General features: G+C 41.5%; 2 protein-coding genes, 1 long non-coding RNA gene and 2 pseudogenes across 4 annotated transcripts in view; 1 reads left to right on the forward strand and 4 right to left on the reverse strand.

Annotated features, from left to right (window-relative positions):
- Window positions 1–1,130: 1,130 nt before the first annotated feature.
- Window positions 1,131–2,685, reverse strand: LOC117767423 (annotated as a pseudogene).
- A 93-nt stretch (window positions 2,686–2,778) lies between these two features.
- Window positions 2,779–11,629, forward strand: LOC117767468. Its single transcript, XR_004614890.1, has 3 exons — window positions 2,779–2,789; window positions 4,343–4,348; window positions 11,443–11,629. It is a non-coding gene; the product is annotated as an uncharacterized LOC117767468 (long non-coding RNA).
- The window catches only part of eif3ba (eukaryotic translation initiation factor 3, subunit Ba), a 26,630-nt gene continuing 16,273 nt past the window's right edge, over window positions 4,162–14,518 (reverse strand). Inside the window, exon 18 of the mRNA XM_034594984.1 lies at window positions 4,162–4,274. Within this exon, the coding sequence (XP_034450875.1) occupies window positions 4,174–4,274 (101 nt within the window). The 3' untranslated portion in view covers window positions 4,162–4,173. The remainder of the gene's footprint in view (window positions 4,275–14,518) is intronic.
- LOC117767406 (tripartite motif-containing protein 16-like) overlaps window positions 7,631–14,518 on the reverse strand; it is a 14,511-nt gene continuing 7,623 nt past the window's right edge. For both annotated transcript variants that reach the window (XM_034595023.1, XM_034595032.1), the window contains one exon: window positions 7,631–8,162. In XM_034595023.1, the coding sequence (XP_034450914.1) occupies window positions 7,827–8,162 (336 nt within the window). In that variant the 3' untranslated portion in view covers window positions 7,631–7,826. The remainder of the gene's footprint in view (window positions 8,163–14,518) is intronic.
- On the reverse strand, window positions 8,067–9,481 carry LOC117767436 (annotated as a pseudogene).

Consider the following 14,518-nt stretch of genomic DNA (forward strand, 5'->3'; position numbering starts at 1 on the left):
ACAAACCAGGTTCCACATTTACAATGTGACCAAACATCCCATAACACTGATGGACTGTAAATCAAACCAAAGTGAAGTCGATCTGTTGGACATGTTGACGCTCTGAGTTCATTTCATCAGTAAAGTCTGTTCAATGACTCTTGTTCAGTGAGTTCATGGACACACAGTCAGTTTGTTTCACCTCCATCTCACATGTGGAAAAGAAAAGAACCAATAATCAGCTCATTGATGATCAGGATCAATACAGGTTATAAAACATCAGGGAACCTTATTTCTACATTGATTTAGAAAACAACAGCAACATTATTTCTTTCAAACACATTCATGTCAGTGTAATTGTAGAATTCTGTCTTTACAAAGTGAGAACTGAATATCTGTGGTGCAGGAAGGTCAGTGTTTGATTGACAGCTGATCTCTGTGCGGAGCAGAAACGTCACGACGACGAACTTTGAGCAACAAACATGGAGACAAAAGAAGGAAATGATAAAAACACAGAATCTAAATCAATCAATCAATCAAATTTTATTTGTATAGCCCATATTCACAAATACAATTTCTCATAGGGCTTTAACAAGGTGTGACATCCTCTGTTCTTAACCCTCAACAAGAGAAAGGAAAAACTACTAAAAAACATTTTAACAGTTTAAAAAGAACATAGAAACCTCAGAGAGCCACATGTGAGGGATCCCTCTCCCAGGACGGACTGAAGTGCAATAGATGCCTCGTGTAAAGGAAACATCAGCAAGATAAGATTGATTAGAATAAACACTTTCTAGCATAATGGAAGGTCAATGAATTGATGGATTATTGTCAGTAATGGTCGAGTATCTGAGGAGAAATATTATATATCAAGCAGTCTTGTTGTAATCATAGTCCACGGTCAGCTGCCACCTCAATCGTGGTCCACCACCACTATCAGATGCCAACACGATACAGGATCCGCATTATTATCAGGATCAGCCAGCTAGACACAGGATCCTCCAGGTTTAAATCACTGCTTTTAATGACTCGAGTCTATTTAGTTTACAGAACTCAGCTGTGGCTCCAGATAATAACAACCCAAACTCCAGCATAGAGAGGCTGAGTGAATGTGGTCTGGACTCTGTGGAGGAGAGTCATGGTGTCAGAGACGCTGTAGAAGGACAGAACACCTGCACTGTGATCCAGGTACACTCCTACTCTGGAGGACAGAGGACCTGACACTGGAGTCCTGATCTGTTGTAATGAAATTATAACTGTTTACATGACACTGTAACACCAAGATTTATCATTGTATCCAAATCTACATTCCTGAGTCTCCTGCTCTGCTGATATTCTTGTATGTGACTGCTACACTAACTCCTCCTCTCACCTCCACCTCCACCTCCCAGTAACAACGTCCAGTCAGACTCTCTCTACTCAGGACCTGAAAACAACCAGTGAATCTGTCTGGGTGATCAGAATAAGACTGTTCTTTCACTCATAATGTTACTTTTCTGTTTCCCTCAGATAATAACAGATGTTTGTTTACTGTGTTTGGATCCAGTGTGATTTCCTGTGAATATTTTAAGAAGTCAGCTCTGGTCTTGGGCTCTGGTTGTGGCAGTAAAACATCCACTTGAGACACAATCTGTAAAATCTCTGTCTCTGTCTCACTCAGAATGTCCTGTAGTCGACCTCTGACCTGTGACACAGCTGCTGTCACGTCCTCAAAGTACCTCAGAGGACGGATCCTGATGCTGGATGAGTGTGTAGATTCACTGAGTGGTGACAGTGAGGGGTAGTTGTGTAGAAACTGGTTGTGATCCTCTGTGTCTGAGAGCTGCTTCAGTTCATGGTCTTTCCTCTTCAGCTCAGTGATCTCCTGCTCCAGTCTCTCCTGAAGCTCTCTGACTCGACTCACTTCAGTTTGCTGCTTGGATCTGATCTGCTGCTTCACATCAGAGCTTCTTTTCTTCAGCAGACGGATCAGCTCAGTGAAGATCTTCTCACTGTCCTTCACTGCTTTATCAGCAGAGCCATTGACGGCCTCCTCCTCCTGTTGAAGCAGCTTCACATCTTTCTCTCTGTCCTGGACTCTCTGCTGGATTGTTTGTCTCCTCAGCCCGAGCTCTCTCTGCCTCTCAGTCCTTTCTGCTGCAGCTGACACTGTGTCGTGGTCTTTATGTTCATCCACAGAGCAGAGATAACAGATACACTGCTGATCAGTGCGGCAGAACATCTTCATCACCTCATCGTGACGAGAGCAGATGTTCTCCTGGAGCTTCTCCGAGGGCTCCACCAGCTTGTGCTTCTTAAATGGAGGTGACTGAAATGAGGCTGGAGGTGTTTTTCACAATAAGAGGCTAAACAAACCAAACAGGACTTGAGAGCTTTCAGTTTTCTCCCAGTGCAGAAATCACAGGCCACATCTTCAGGTCCAGCATAGCAGTGATCAGCAGGAGCAGCTTGGAGTCCAGTCTTCTTCAGCTCCTCCACTAAATCAGCTAACATGGTGCTTTTCACCAGGACAGGCCTCGGTGTGAAGGTCTGTCTACACTGAGGGCAGCTGTAGCTTCCTCTCTCATCCTCTTTGTCCCAGTGGGTGTTAATACAGCTCAGACAGTAGCTGTGTCCACAGCCAGTAGTCACCGGATCCTTCAGTGGATCCAGACAGATCGAACAGCAGAATCTTTCTCTGTCCAGTTGATTTTCTTGCTGCGCCATTTCAGCTGGTGTCAGTGACTGTAGAATAGTTCACTTCCTCTGAACAGAACAGATCTCTGATCCTCCCTCTCTCCTTCACTTCCTGCAGTGACTCATCTCCAACAGTCCACACCTTGTTGTTCACTGGTCCTTACACGTACACACCTGTGAAGGGAGGAGACAAAGAAATATTCTGACTGGGAGGAGCTGGTTGTGTTGTTGGTTTTTGAGGATTTACTGCATTTCACAGCGGCCTGTTCATACCTGTTGTTAAGAGGAGCTTTCAGTGAGAGGCAGAGTGTGTTATCCTTCATTCACAACATACAGTAACAATGAAAGTCAAATCAAATAGATGCATTTAATAATAATAAATCACATCTTTATTTATAAAGCACATCTCAAAACAAAGACCAACTGTTCCCTGTCTGGTGACTTTCTGCAGAACTGCTTTGTTTTCATACAAAATTTTGTTTAGCTTTTTTAAATAATAGCAGAGTAAATCGTTTTTGAGTTAGATTTTAAAATCTATGAGAAAAGTGAAACATAACTTTTACCTTCATGCAGAAAAGAGAGAGAACACTTCCAGACCTTAAACTTCAGTAACATCGACCTCTAGTGGCAGCTCAGTGTTGTGTTGGCAGTGGTGAGAACTTTAATGTGTTTATGAGATGTGATTTGTTCTGAATGTGACTGGATCTCACACATCCTAGATACAAAACTATATATTCTTGCCATGTGTTTAAAATCACAGCAGGATCATAAAGAACCTTGGTTACCAGCTCCACATGAACATGAAGATCAGAATGCATCACACAGACGTGTTTAAAACCCAAACTGAAAAAAACTAAAGACCCTAATCAAACCTAGATGTATTTCAAATTTAAAATCTTTAAATATATTTCCACCAATGATGGGTGAAATATTTTTTCTTTCCCACTCAAAAAGCAAATATGCTTTCACTGATGCTAATGACTGTGAACGGTTGATAGAAAACTGTCTTAATTCCATAATAATAAACCATTCATTCTGATCATAAAGATGCATAATTACATTATCATCCATTTGTTAAAATGAGAAAATGTTAAATCCTAAATTAGTCCAAACCTCCACCCATGTTAAAGAAGAGGAAATAAAATTCCTGGACCTGCTCTAAATCTATGGGTTCTTCACTTGGTCCTCATACCTCATACCTTCACAAACATTTCATGGAAATCGGTAAAGCAGTTTAATAGTAATCCTGTAATGTAATAAAGAATCAAACACGCAGACAGGAGCAGGTAGTAATGACTTTGAATGTTTATTTAAAGTTATTCCCACTGCAAAAAATAAAATGGGTAAATGAGAAAATAAGGATGTTTGTAAAAAGGACCAGTCCGGACACACAACTGACTGCAGATAACACAGTGACACTATGTATTAAACATTGTTCCATTAAATCACAGTTGTGTGTTGAAGCCTTCAGACAATGTGTGTGTACAGAGTGTGTTGGAGTGTTACCTGCGGAGGGGACTACAGATCTCCGAGAGGAATGATTTCTTCGTTGATAAAAAACTCGATAGTCTCCTCTTCCCAGTCGTCCACGTTGCTGTCCAGCTCATCGGTGTCCACGCCTTGTAAAGACAAAACATACAAACAGTCAGAGATTTTCCTACTTTAAATTAAGGACTGTAGAGGGAAGTGAAGGGTGAGGATTATTAAAGTGAGAGGTCTCACCTTCTATACACAAAGGATGATTGTACGTGGCAAGAATAATAAAAAATCTGTTTTTACATAACGTACAAAACGGTTGTTGTTTAGTGTTGCTCTGCTGCGTCTGTTTTGTCAACTGACAAATGCTAATTGCGAGTTTCCATTGTTGTGTTGTTTCGGATTTTTTTCATTAGTAACGACAGTCAATCTTAAAAGTCGAATAACGTGACGACTTGACTGTAGGACGTCGAGTCGAGCTAACAGATCAAATATAATGTCCACAGTTACGTAAACAACGTTATACTCTTGTCAGACTGTGTTGGTATTCTTGTTGTTTTTACAGACAAAATATTTTCTTACGTGAACCACATTCAGCAGTTTGTCCAGTAGGGGAGCTGTGAGACAGTAGCTGTTCCTGGTGGTGTGAAACTGTCGCCCTCTACAGGAAACAGAAAGTAACAGCTGCTGCAGTGTTTCTGTCATGTTTCTATCATCATAAAGTGCCGCCTCCGTATGAATGAGTCCAAACATCAAAAATCAAAGTTCAAGTGGGATCATATTTTTTAGTGCAGGGTTGTAACCTTACATTACACTTGGTGTTTTTCTGTCTCTGAGCACTCACTGTATATCTCCTCCTATTCCTCACTTGACTCTGTCATGAAAACCTAAACATCCATCATGGAACCAAGACCCTGGAGCTGCAGCTTAACGACTATTTATAACAGCAGTGAGCCGGTGGGGAAACGATGGGGCGGCTGCTGTCTCCACAACAGAAGGACCAGGCAGCTGAAAGTTACAGCCACACCACATTAACACCACCACCCCCCCACAGAGAACCAGGAGAATCTACATGTGAAGAAATGACTGATGTGGTTTATATCTTGTGTTAAAGTCTAATGTTGCAGGTTCAGGTACATTCATGTACATTCTATACCTTTTCCAGTAAGTGCTTTATAGATAAGGATTAGCTGACTGGTGTTTTCTTACACTAGGTGTGTTCAGGTTAATGAGGAAGAAGATCTCTGCAGCCTTTAGTGTCCGACCTCACTTTTCCATTAGTGATCAACTATGAACCTGAGAGGTGTGAATGCACAAAGACCAACTGTTCCCTGACCGGTCACTTTCTGAAGAACTGCTTCGTTTTCATACAAAATTTAACTCAGCTTTTTTTTAATTAAAACAGAGTAAATGGTTTTTGAGTAGATTTTAAAATCTATGAGAAAAGTAAAACATAACTTTTACCTTCATGCAGAAAAGAGAGAACACTTCCAGACCTTAAACTTAAGATACAGCGACCTCTAGTGGCAGCTCAGTGTTGTTTTGGTAGTGGTGAGAACTTAATGTGTTTATGAGATGTGATTTGTTCTGAATGTGACTGGATCTCACACATCCTAGATACAAAACTATATATTCTTGCCATGTGTTTAAAATCACAGCAGCATCATAAAGTACCTTGGTTACCAGCTCCACATGAACATGAAGATCAGAATGCATCACACAGACGTGTTTAAAACCCAAACTGAAGAAACTTAAAGCTCCTAATCAAACCTGGATTTATTTCAAATTTTAAATCTTTCAATATATTTCCACCAATGATGGGTGAAATATTTGTTCTTTCCCATTCAAAACGCAAATATGCTTTCACTGAAGCTAATGACTGTGAACGGTTGATAGAAAACTGTCTTTTAAAGGACTGGGGAATTAATTCCATAATAATAAACCATTCTGATCATAAAGCTGCATAATTACAACATTATCCATTTGTTAACATGAGCAAATGTTAAATCTTAAATTAGTCCAAACCTCCACCCATGTTAAAGAAGAGGAAATAAAATTCCTGGACCTGCTCTAAATCTATGGGTTCTTCACTTGGTCCTCATACCTCATCCCTTCACAAACATTTCATGGAAATCGGTGAAGCAGTTTAATAGTGATCCTGTAATGATAAAGAATCAAACACGCAGACAGGAGCAGGTAGTAATGACTTTGAATGTTTATTTAAAGTTATTCCCACTGCACAACCTCTCCCTGTTGTCCACTAAGGGGTGCTGCGAGACAGTAGCTGTTCCTGGTGGTGTGAATCTGTCGCCCTCTACAGGAAACAGAAAGTAACAGCTGCTGCAGTGTTTCTGCTGCTGTTTGATTTTAAAGGTTTTACATGAAATAAAATAAGGGACAGATGTTAAACACTGCCCTCTAGTGGATTCTGAATTCTCAAATTCACAAATACAGCTTATCAAATGTGATGAGAGCTGCAGAACAAACCCTCAGAGGGACTCGATCAGACACTCTCCAGTGGAACTGCTAGTTCAGATCATGAAAATCAAAAAGAACAGAAACCTACGCAGCAGCAGATAAATATGCCCGTTCACTAAATATGTAAATACAATGAGGACGAGTGGATTCAAACTTTACAGAGACGAGCCGTGATAAAAACAAACCAGGTTCCACATTTACAATGTGACCTAACATCCCATAACACTGATGGACTGTAAATCAAACCAAAGTGAAGTCGATCTGTTGGACATGTTGACGCTCTGAGTTCATTTCATCAGTAAAGTCTGTTCATGACTCTTGTTCAGTGAGTTCATGGACACACATCAGTTTGTTTCACCTCCATCTCACATGTGGAAAAGAAAAGAACCAATAATCAGCTCATTGATGATGATCAGGATCAATACAGGTTATAAAACATCAGGGAACCTTATTTCTACATTGATTTAGAAAACAACAGCAACATTATTTCTTTCACACACATTCATGTCAGTGTAATTGTAGAATTCTGTCTTTACAAAGTGAGAACTGAATATCTGTGGTGCAGGAAGGTCAGTGTTTGATTGACAGCTGATCTCTGTGCGGAGCAGAAACGTCACGACGACGAACTTTGAGCAACAAACATGGAGACAAAAGAAGGAAATGATAAAAACACAGAATCTAAATCAATCAATCAATCAAATTTTATTTGTATATCCCATATTCACAAATACAATTTGTCTCACAGGGCTTTAACAAGGTGTGACATCCTCTGTTCTTAACCCTCAACAAGAGAAAGGAAAAACTACAAAAAAAACATTTTAACAGTTTAAAAAGAACATAGAAACCTCAGAGAGCCACATGTGAGGGATCCCTCTCCCAGGACGGACTGAAGTGCAATAGATGCCTCGTGTAAAGGAAACATCAGCAAGATAAGATTGATTAGAATAAACACTTTGTAGCATAATGGAAGGTCAATGAAATCATGGATTATTGTCAATAATGGTCGAGTATCTGAGGAGAAATATTATATATCAAGCAGTCTTGTTGTAATCATAGTCCACGGTCAGCTGCCACCTCAATCGTGGTCCACCACCACTATCAGATGCCAACACGATACAGGATCCGCCATTATTATCAGGATCAGCCAGCTAGACACAGGATCCACCAGGTTTAAATCACTGCGTTTAATGACTCGAGTCTATTTCAGTTTACGGAACTTAGCTGGCTCCACAAAAACAACCACCACAAACTCCAGCATAGAGAGGCTGAGTGAATGTGGTCTGGACTCTGTGGAGGAGAGTCATGGTGTCAGAGACGCTGTAGAAGGACAGAACACCTGCACTGTGATCCAGGTACACTCCTACTCTGGAGGACAGAGGACCTGACACTGGAGTCATGATCCTGTTGTAATGAAATTTATAACTGTTTACATGACACTGTAACAACCAAGATTTATCATTGTATCCAAATCTACATTCATCTGAGTTCCCTGCTCTGCTGATATTCTTGTATGTGACTGCTACACTAACTATTCCTATCATCCCCACCTCCACCTCCCAGTAACAACGTCCAGTGAGACTCTCTCTACTCAGGACCTGAAACAACCAGTGAATCTGTCTGGGTGATCAGAATAAGACTGTTCTTCTCTCATTACTGTTACTTTTCTGTTTCCCTCAGATAATAACAGAAATTTTTGTGCTGTGTTTGGATCCAGTGTGATTTCCTGTGAATATTTTAAGAAGTCAGCTCTGGTCTTGGGCTCTGGTTGTGGCAGTAAAACATCCACTTGAGACACATCTGTAAAATCTTTGTCTCTGTCTCACTCAGAATGTCCTGTAGTCGACCTCTGACCTGGGACACAGCTGCTGTCACGTCCTCAAAGCACCTCAGAGGACGGATCCTGATGCTGGATGAGTGTGTAGATTCACTGAGTGGTGACAGTGAGGGGTAGTTGTGTAGAAACTGGTTGTGATCCTCTGTGTCTGAGAGCTGCTTCAGTTCATGGTCTTTCCTCTTCAGCTCAGTGATCTCCTGCTCCAGTCTCTCCTGAAGCTCTCTGACTCGACTCACTTCAGTTTGCTGCTTGGATCTGATCTGCTTCTTCACATCAGATCTTCTTTTCTTCAGCAGACGGATCAGCTCAGTGAAGGTCTTCTCACTGTCCTCCACTGCTTTATCAGCAGACCATTGACGGCCTCCTCCTCCTGTTGAAGCAGCTTCACATCTTTCCTGTGTCCTGGACTCTCTGCTGGATTGTTTGTCTCCTCAGCCCGAGCTCTCTCTGCTTCTCAGTCCTTTCTGCTGCAGCTGACACTGTGTCGTGGTCTTTATGTTCATCCACAGAGCAGAGATAACAGATACACTGCTGATCAGTGCGGCAGAACATCTTCATCACCTCATCGTGACGTGAGCAGATGTTCTCCTGGAGCTTCTCCGAGGGCTCCACCAGCTTGTGCTTCTTAAATGGAGGTGACTGAAAATGAGGCTGGAGGTGTTTTTCACAATAAGAGGCTAAACAAACAAAACAGGACTTGAGAGCTTTCAGTTTTCTCCCAGTGCAGAAATCACAGGCCACATCTTCAGGTCCAGCATAGCAGTGATCAGCAGGAGCAGCTTGGAGTCCAGTCTTCTTCAGCTCCTCCACTAAATCAGCTAACATGGTGTTTTTCACCAGGACAGGCCTCGGTGTGAAGGTCTGTCTACACTGAGGGCAGCTGTAGCTTCCTCTCTCATCCCCATTGTCCCAGTGGGTGTTAATACAGCTCAGACAGTAGCTGTGTCCACAGCCAGTAGTCACCGGATCCTTCAGTGGATCCAGACAGATCGAACAGCAGAATCTTTCTCTGTCCAGTTGATTTTCTTGCTGCGCCATTTCAGCTGGTGTCAGTGACTGTAGAATAGTTTCACTTCCTCTGAACAGAAACAGATCTCTGCTCCTCCCTCTCTCCTTCACCCTGCAGTGACTCATCTCCAACAGTTCAGGGCTTGTTGTTCACTGGTCCTTACACTGACACATCTGTGAAGGGAGGAGACTCAGACATATCCTGACTGGGAGGAGCTGGTTATGAGTTTGTATCTGTGTTATCATTTCAAAGTGAATAGTTGCACTGGGAACTGTCACATTCAGCTCACAACAGCACAGGTTGTAATATTCACATTCTTCAAAGTTTCCAGAAAAGTTAACGAATCTTTTCAGTGGAATAAAAAACAACTTACAAAGGGCTTCACAAATGAAAAACACAAGTAAAAATACATTAAAACACACGTATGAAAGAGTCAAAGTATAAAAACACTACAGGTGACAGAAATGTAATCATGAACACACTTTAAAAACTAGTGTTGTGCAATAGTAGGTAGACTTGATGTTGGCTAATTGTTAATAATCATAAAATATGATTATTAAAATAATAAAATTATTAATTAAAAACAATAAAGTTATCAATTAAGAATAATGAAATAATTAATGAGAAACAATACAATTATCAATTAAGAATAATACAATTTGTAATTATAATTTATCAAAGACGGGGCACCACCCTGGTATCAGGGACCAACAATCAATCTGTAAAGATCAGTCTCATAAAATCTCAATATTTACTATTAATGATTATAAAATTAACAGTGAAGGTTAAAGTTCAAGCACTGGCTATCATGTTCCAGCTGTATTCAAATACATATGCACAAATAATCACACAATACCGGTACTTTAAATACAATAGAATTTATTAAAGATAATAATATCAATGTTAATTAATGACTATTATCCTAACAAGAATCCACTATATTGAGGATAACAACACTAGCACTTAACACAATCACGGGGGGGGGGGAGTCAAGATGGCGTACGAAGTCACGGGGGATGACGTCGTATTACTGAAAACAAGACGGCGGTCTAACCACGTGATGTCGTGTTACTGGACTCAAAATGGCGGTCTAAACTCGTGGTTTGACCAACAGGAAATGGAGAACAAAGGGATGCTTTGGTCTATCTCGTGGTTCAAAGCACCGAAGTGTCGAGATGCGATCGCACTATCTAAGTCCTTAGAACGTATATAACACGTGAATTATGTGGATGCAGGTCGGAACGTGTGTGCAGGCGGGTTTAGGAGAAGAGAGAGAGAGAGAAAAGAAAACATGCAAAGAACGATCAGAGGAGATCTCAAACACCGCCAGAGACAGTTTTGCGGGGACTTTACCATTCGGTACCCAAGCGGACGAACTGGGATCCGTCCAGCTGTGTACCGATCTCCGCAAAATAGGTCTGACGATCACACAGTTCGGCAGCGTGGCCGGAAATGCAGACGGGTCACGACGCGCTGGCACAAAACAAAGGGACTCGGCGGTCCTACACAAATATACACTCAAATAATAACACGCTAATGTTTAAAACTAGTCTCTGCCCAGACATAAGCCTCTTACTTGTTGCTGGTCAACGGTTCGTTGATGCGCGAGCGGCGCGTTCCGGGAAGACAAGTGAATGGTGTTCGTGGCCTCTAGAACAGCTGATTCGGGCCATGGGGTCTGTTGGCTCTCAGCCAATGGAAGGCCCGAGTTTAAACTCGGGCGGCGGTCAAAAAAACATGGAGGCCCCAAAAGCATTCTGGGGGTTTTGGCCTCATGTTAGAGACGAACTCTAGTCAGGCTTCTCAAATGTGTTGTAGGCCTCTCCTTTGTCCTGGGCTCGATCCCAACACTAGAATTAGATCAAATCGTGGTACGATAACAGCACGTTTAAAGTTTGGATTCAAAGGAAGTTTCTGACTCAGCCTGCTATATTTCCTCAAGTTGTTTCAGAGTCTCAGACACTTATTTCTAAAACTCGGTCCCCCTCAGTGTTAAGCTGAGCTGTTACAACAGCACATGCAGCCAGAGATGATACAGACTTACAGCAAAGTTAATGGAGTTCTAAAGAAGAAAAATGACAAAGAGCAAAGGAACCATGTCAACAACTGTTCAGCTTTTATCTAAGAAAATGATAAACTGCTCAAACTGTTTCTATATAATACGAGTGACACCAAAGTTCTTTCTGTTCAGAAACAGTTGGATGAAGTTTGTCTGTGACGGAGCAAAGAATCGATCCCAGTCGTCAGGAACCTAATCCTGAATGTTTTTACCGTTTACTGTTTTAACTCTGCAGAAATTAAAAAACCTCTTCAAGCAGCAAAGTCTGTTTTGTGGGTTAAACCTCGGACAAATTTGGGGTCAAGAAGTTTTGATCAAGTCTGGATTCAAACTGTACGACCCAGGACCGTCTGTCCGTGAGGTGACGACGTGAAACACTGAAGCAACATGACAAACTCGAAGTTTCATCCTCATGAAAATCAACAGCACAATAAACGGAACGACCTCAAGTCCACAACATCACAATATCTCCAATATGTGGCATGTGTGTCAGGACTCAACTCAACGTCTTCACTCTGAAACTTCACCAAACCATTGTTTCTCCACTTCTTAAAATCTGTGTGACGAACTCTTTTCATCCACTGAGATCACAAACAACATCTGGGTTTTGAAAATCAGCGAGTGGAAGAAAACTTTGCTCATTTCTCTGCGATGAAGCTGATTTAGTGCAGAAAAGCTGCAAAGACAGAGACTGAACAGAGCTTCAGGAGGAAAACTGCCTCAGTTATTCTCTCATAGGAGTTTCACTTTGTCTCCATCAGCTTTGAATGAGATCCTGGAATGAAGACAATAGAACAGACTGGATTTATTCTTTATTTCAACTTTCAGCTTCTTCACACATTAGATTTTTATTGCTTTATACATATATAAGAGATTTAAATGTATAATCACATGTATAAGAAACACGCGATGAGAGCTGCAGAACAAACCCTCAGAGGGTCTCGATCAGGACACTCTCCAATGGAACTGCTAGTTCAGATCATGGAAATCAAAAAGAACAGAAACCTACGCAGCAGCAGATAAATATGCCCGTTCACTAAATATGTAAATACAATGAGGACGAGTGGATTCAAACTTTACAAAAGATGAGCCGTGATAAAAAAAACCAGGTTCCACATTTACAATGTGACCTAACATCCCATAACACTGATGGACTGTAAATCAAACCAAAGTGAATTCGATCTGTTGGACATGTTGACGCTCTGAGTTCATTTCATCAGTAAAGTCTGTTCATGACTCTTGTTCAGTGAGTTCATGGACACACATCAGTTTGTTTCACCTCCATCTCACATGTGGAAAAGAAAAGAACCAATAATCAGCTCATTGATGATGATCAGGATCAATACAGGTTATAAAACATCAGGGAACCTTATTTCTACATTGATTTAGAAAACAACAGCAACATTATTTCTTTCACACACATTCATGTCAGTGTAATTGTAGAATTCTGTCTTTACAAAGTGAGAACTGAATATTGTCAGGGTGCGCAAAATGGCAAACGTGAACCCAAAAGCACGACACTAGAGCAGTCTTAGGAATAGCAAGAGTTCTTGTTTAATGGATGATCAGGGGTCAAAAGCCAGGCAGACAGTCAGAGAAAGCAAACAAATCCGATAGGGAGCAGGCAAAACGGGAATCCAGGGTCCAGAAGGCAGGTCAGAGTGGAGATCAGGCAGAACAATGAATCAAGGGATAAACCTGGAAAGCCAAGAAAAACACACTAGACGATCTGGCAGAGAACAGAGGAAATGAGCCGGTATATATACTGGGTGACTAATGACTGATGGAAAGCAGGTGAGTCTGGGGGTGGGGCAGGTAGAGTGGCTGAATTCTGAAATGACATGAGAATTAGTACATGCAAAAAATAAGATAAGACAATGAAAATGTTAAGAGCTGACTGAAGTTGTGAGTGTGGTTCATGGCTGTCAAATCTTTCATCACATAATCTGATGTGCACATGTTTTACCACCAAAAAAGGACAAGGAAAACTATTTTTCTTTTATTGATTTAAATGAAGTGTCTGGGTTGAGCTCATTAGTCTTTAACCTTCTTTGGATCCCAGTGTGAACGCTGTAAGAAATAAGGTCTAACACCTCATTGTTTCTTCACTTACAAGCTGCTGCCATGTTTGGATTCACCGAGCAACTCCCGCCTGCACAGTTTGTGACCAATGTTCCTCTAGAGTAACGTCAAGGTCACATGAATCCCACCTGTATCAGTTTTTCTGAACGTAGCTGAGTTTGCAGGATTACTCAAAAACATGGGAACATCTTCCTCCTTCTTCTTCTCTCTCCTCCTTCTCCTTCTTCTCTCTCCTCCTTCTCCTTCTTCTCTCTCTTCTTCAGTTCGTTCCTCTTCTCCTTCTCCTTCTTCTCTCTCTCCAGTTGCTCTTTCTTTTCCTGCTTCTTCTTCTCCTTCTTCTCCTTCTTAACCTTCTTTTTGTACTCATTGGTCTTCAAGGCGAATTCCTGAAAAGACAGAGACAACATAAGTTTCAGCATTTTCTTCTTCAAAGTCTCAACACGAAACAAATCAATCCATATAATTCAAATCTAAAATGATCTGATGTAACGTACCTGAAGCTCAATGTTCTGCTGAATCAGGAGTTTTACTTCTTCCTCCAGATCTTCCAATTTCCCCTTCCACTCGTTTTCCACTATCACGTTGTCCAGGACCTGGAGCTGAAGATCAACGCTCAGGGAGAAGTTTTCTTCCTCCTTCGCTTTCATTGTCGTCTTTAGATCTTCGAGCTTCTTCTCCAACTCTTCCTCTCTGGCTCTTGCTGTGTTCACAGACTTCTCAATTTTAACCAAGTCCTCTCTGGCCTGATACAGCTGAAAGGCAGTAGAGGCTATCTGCTTCCTCGGAGTTGCGTTCTCAGCAGTTAGCTGCTTCTTCAGAGCATTGCTTACTGCAGCTAGACCAGTGTTTCCTGCAGCCAGGTTTTCCAGAGTAGCTTTCTCTGCCACATGCTCCTTTATAACTGTGTTTGCAGCATCCAGCTTCT

Source organism: Hippoglossus hippoglossus, chromosome 1 (assembly GCF_009819705.1).
Source record: "Hippoglossus hippoglossus isolate fHipHip1 chromosome 1, fHipHip1.pri, whole genome shotgun sequence".
NCBI classification, from domain to species: Eukaryota; Metazoa; Chordata; class Actinopteri; order Pleuronectiformes; family Pleuronectidae; genus Hippoglossus; species Hippoglossus hippoglossus.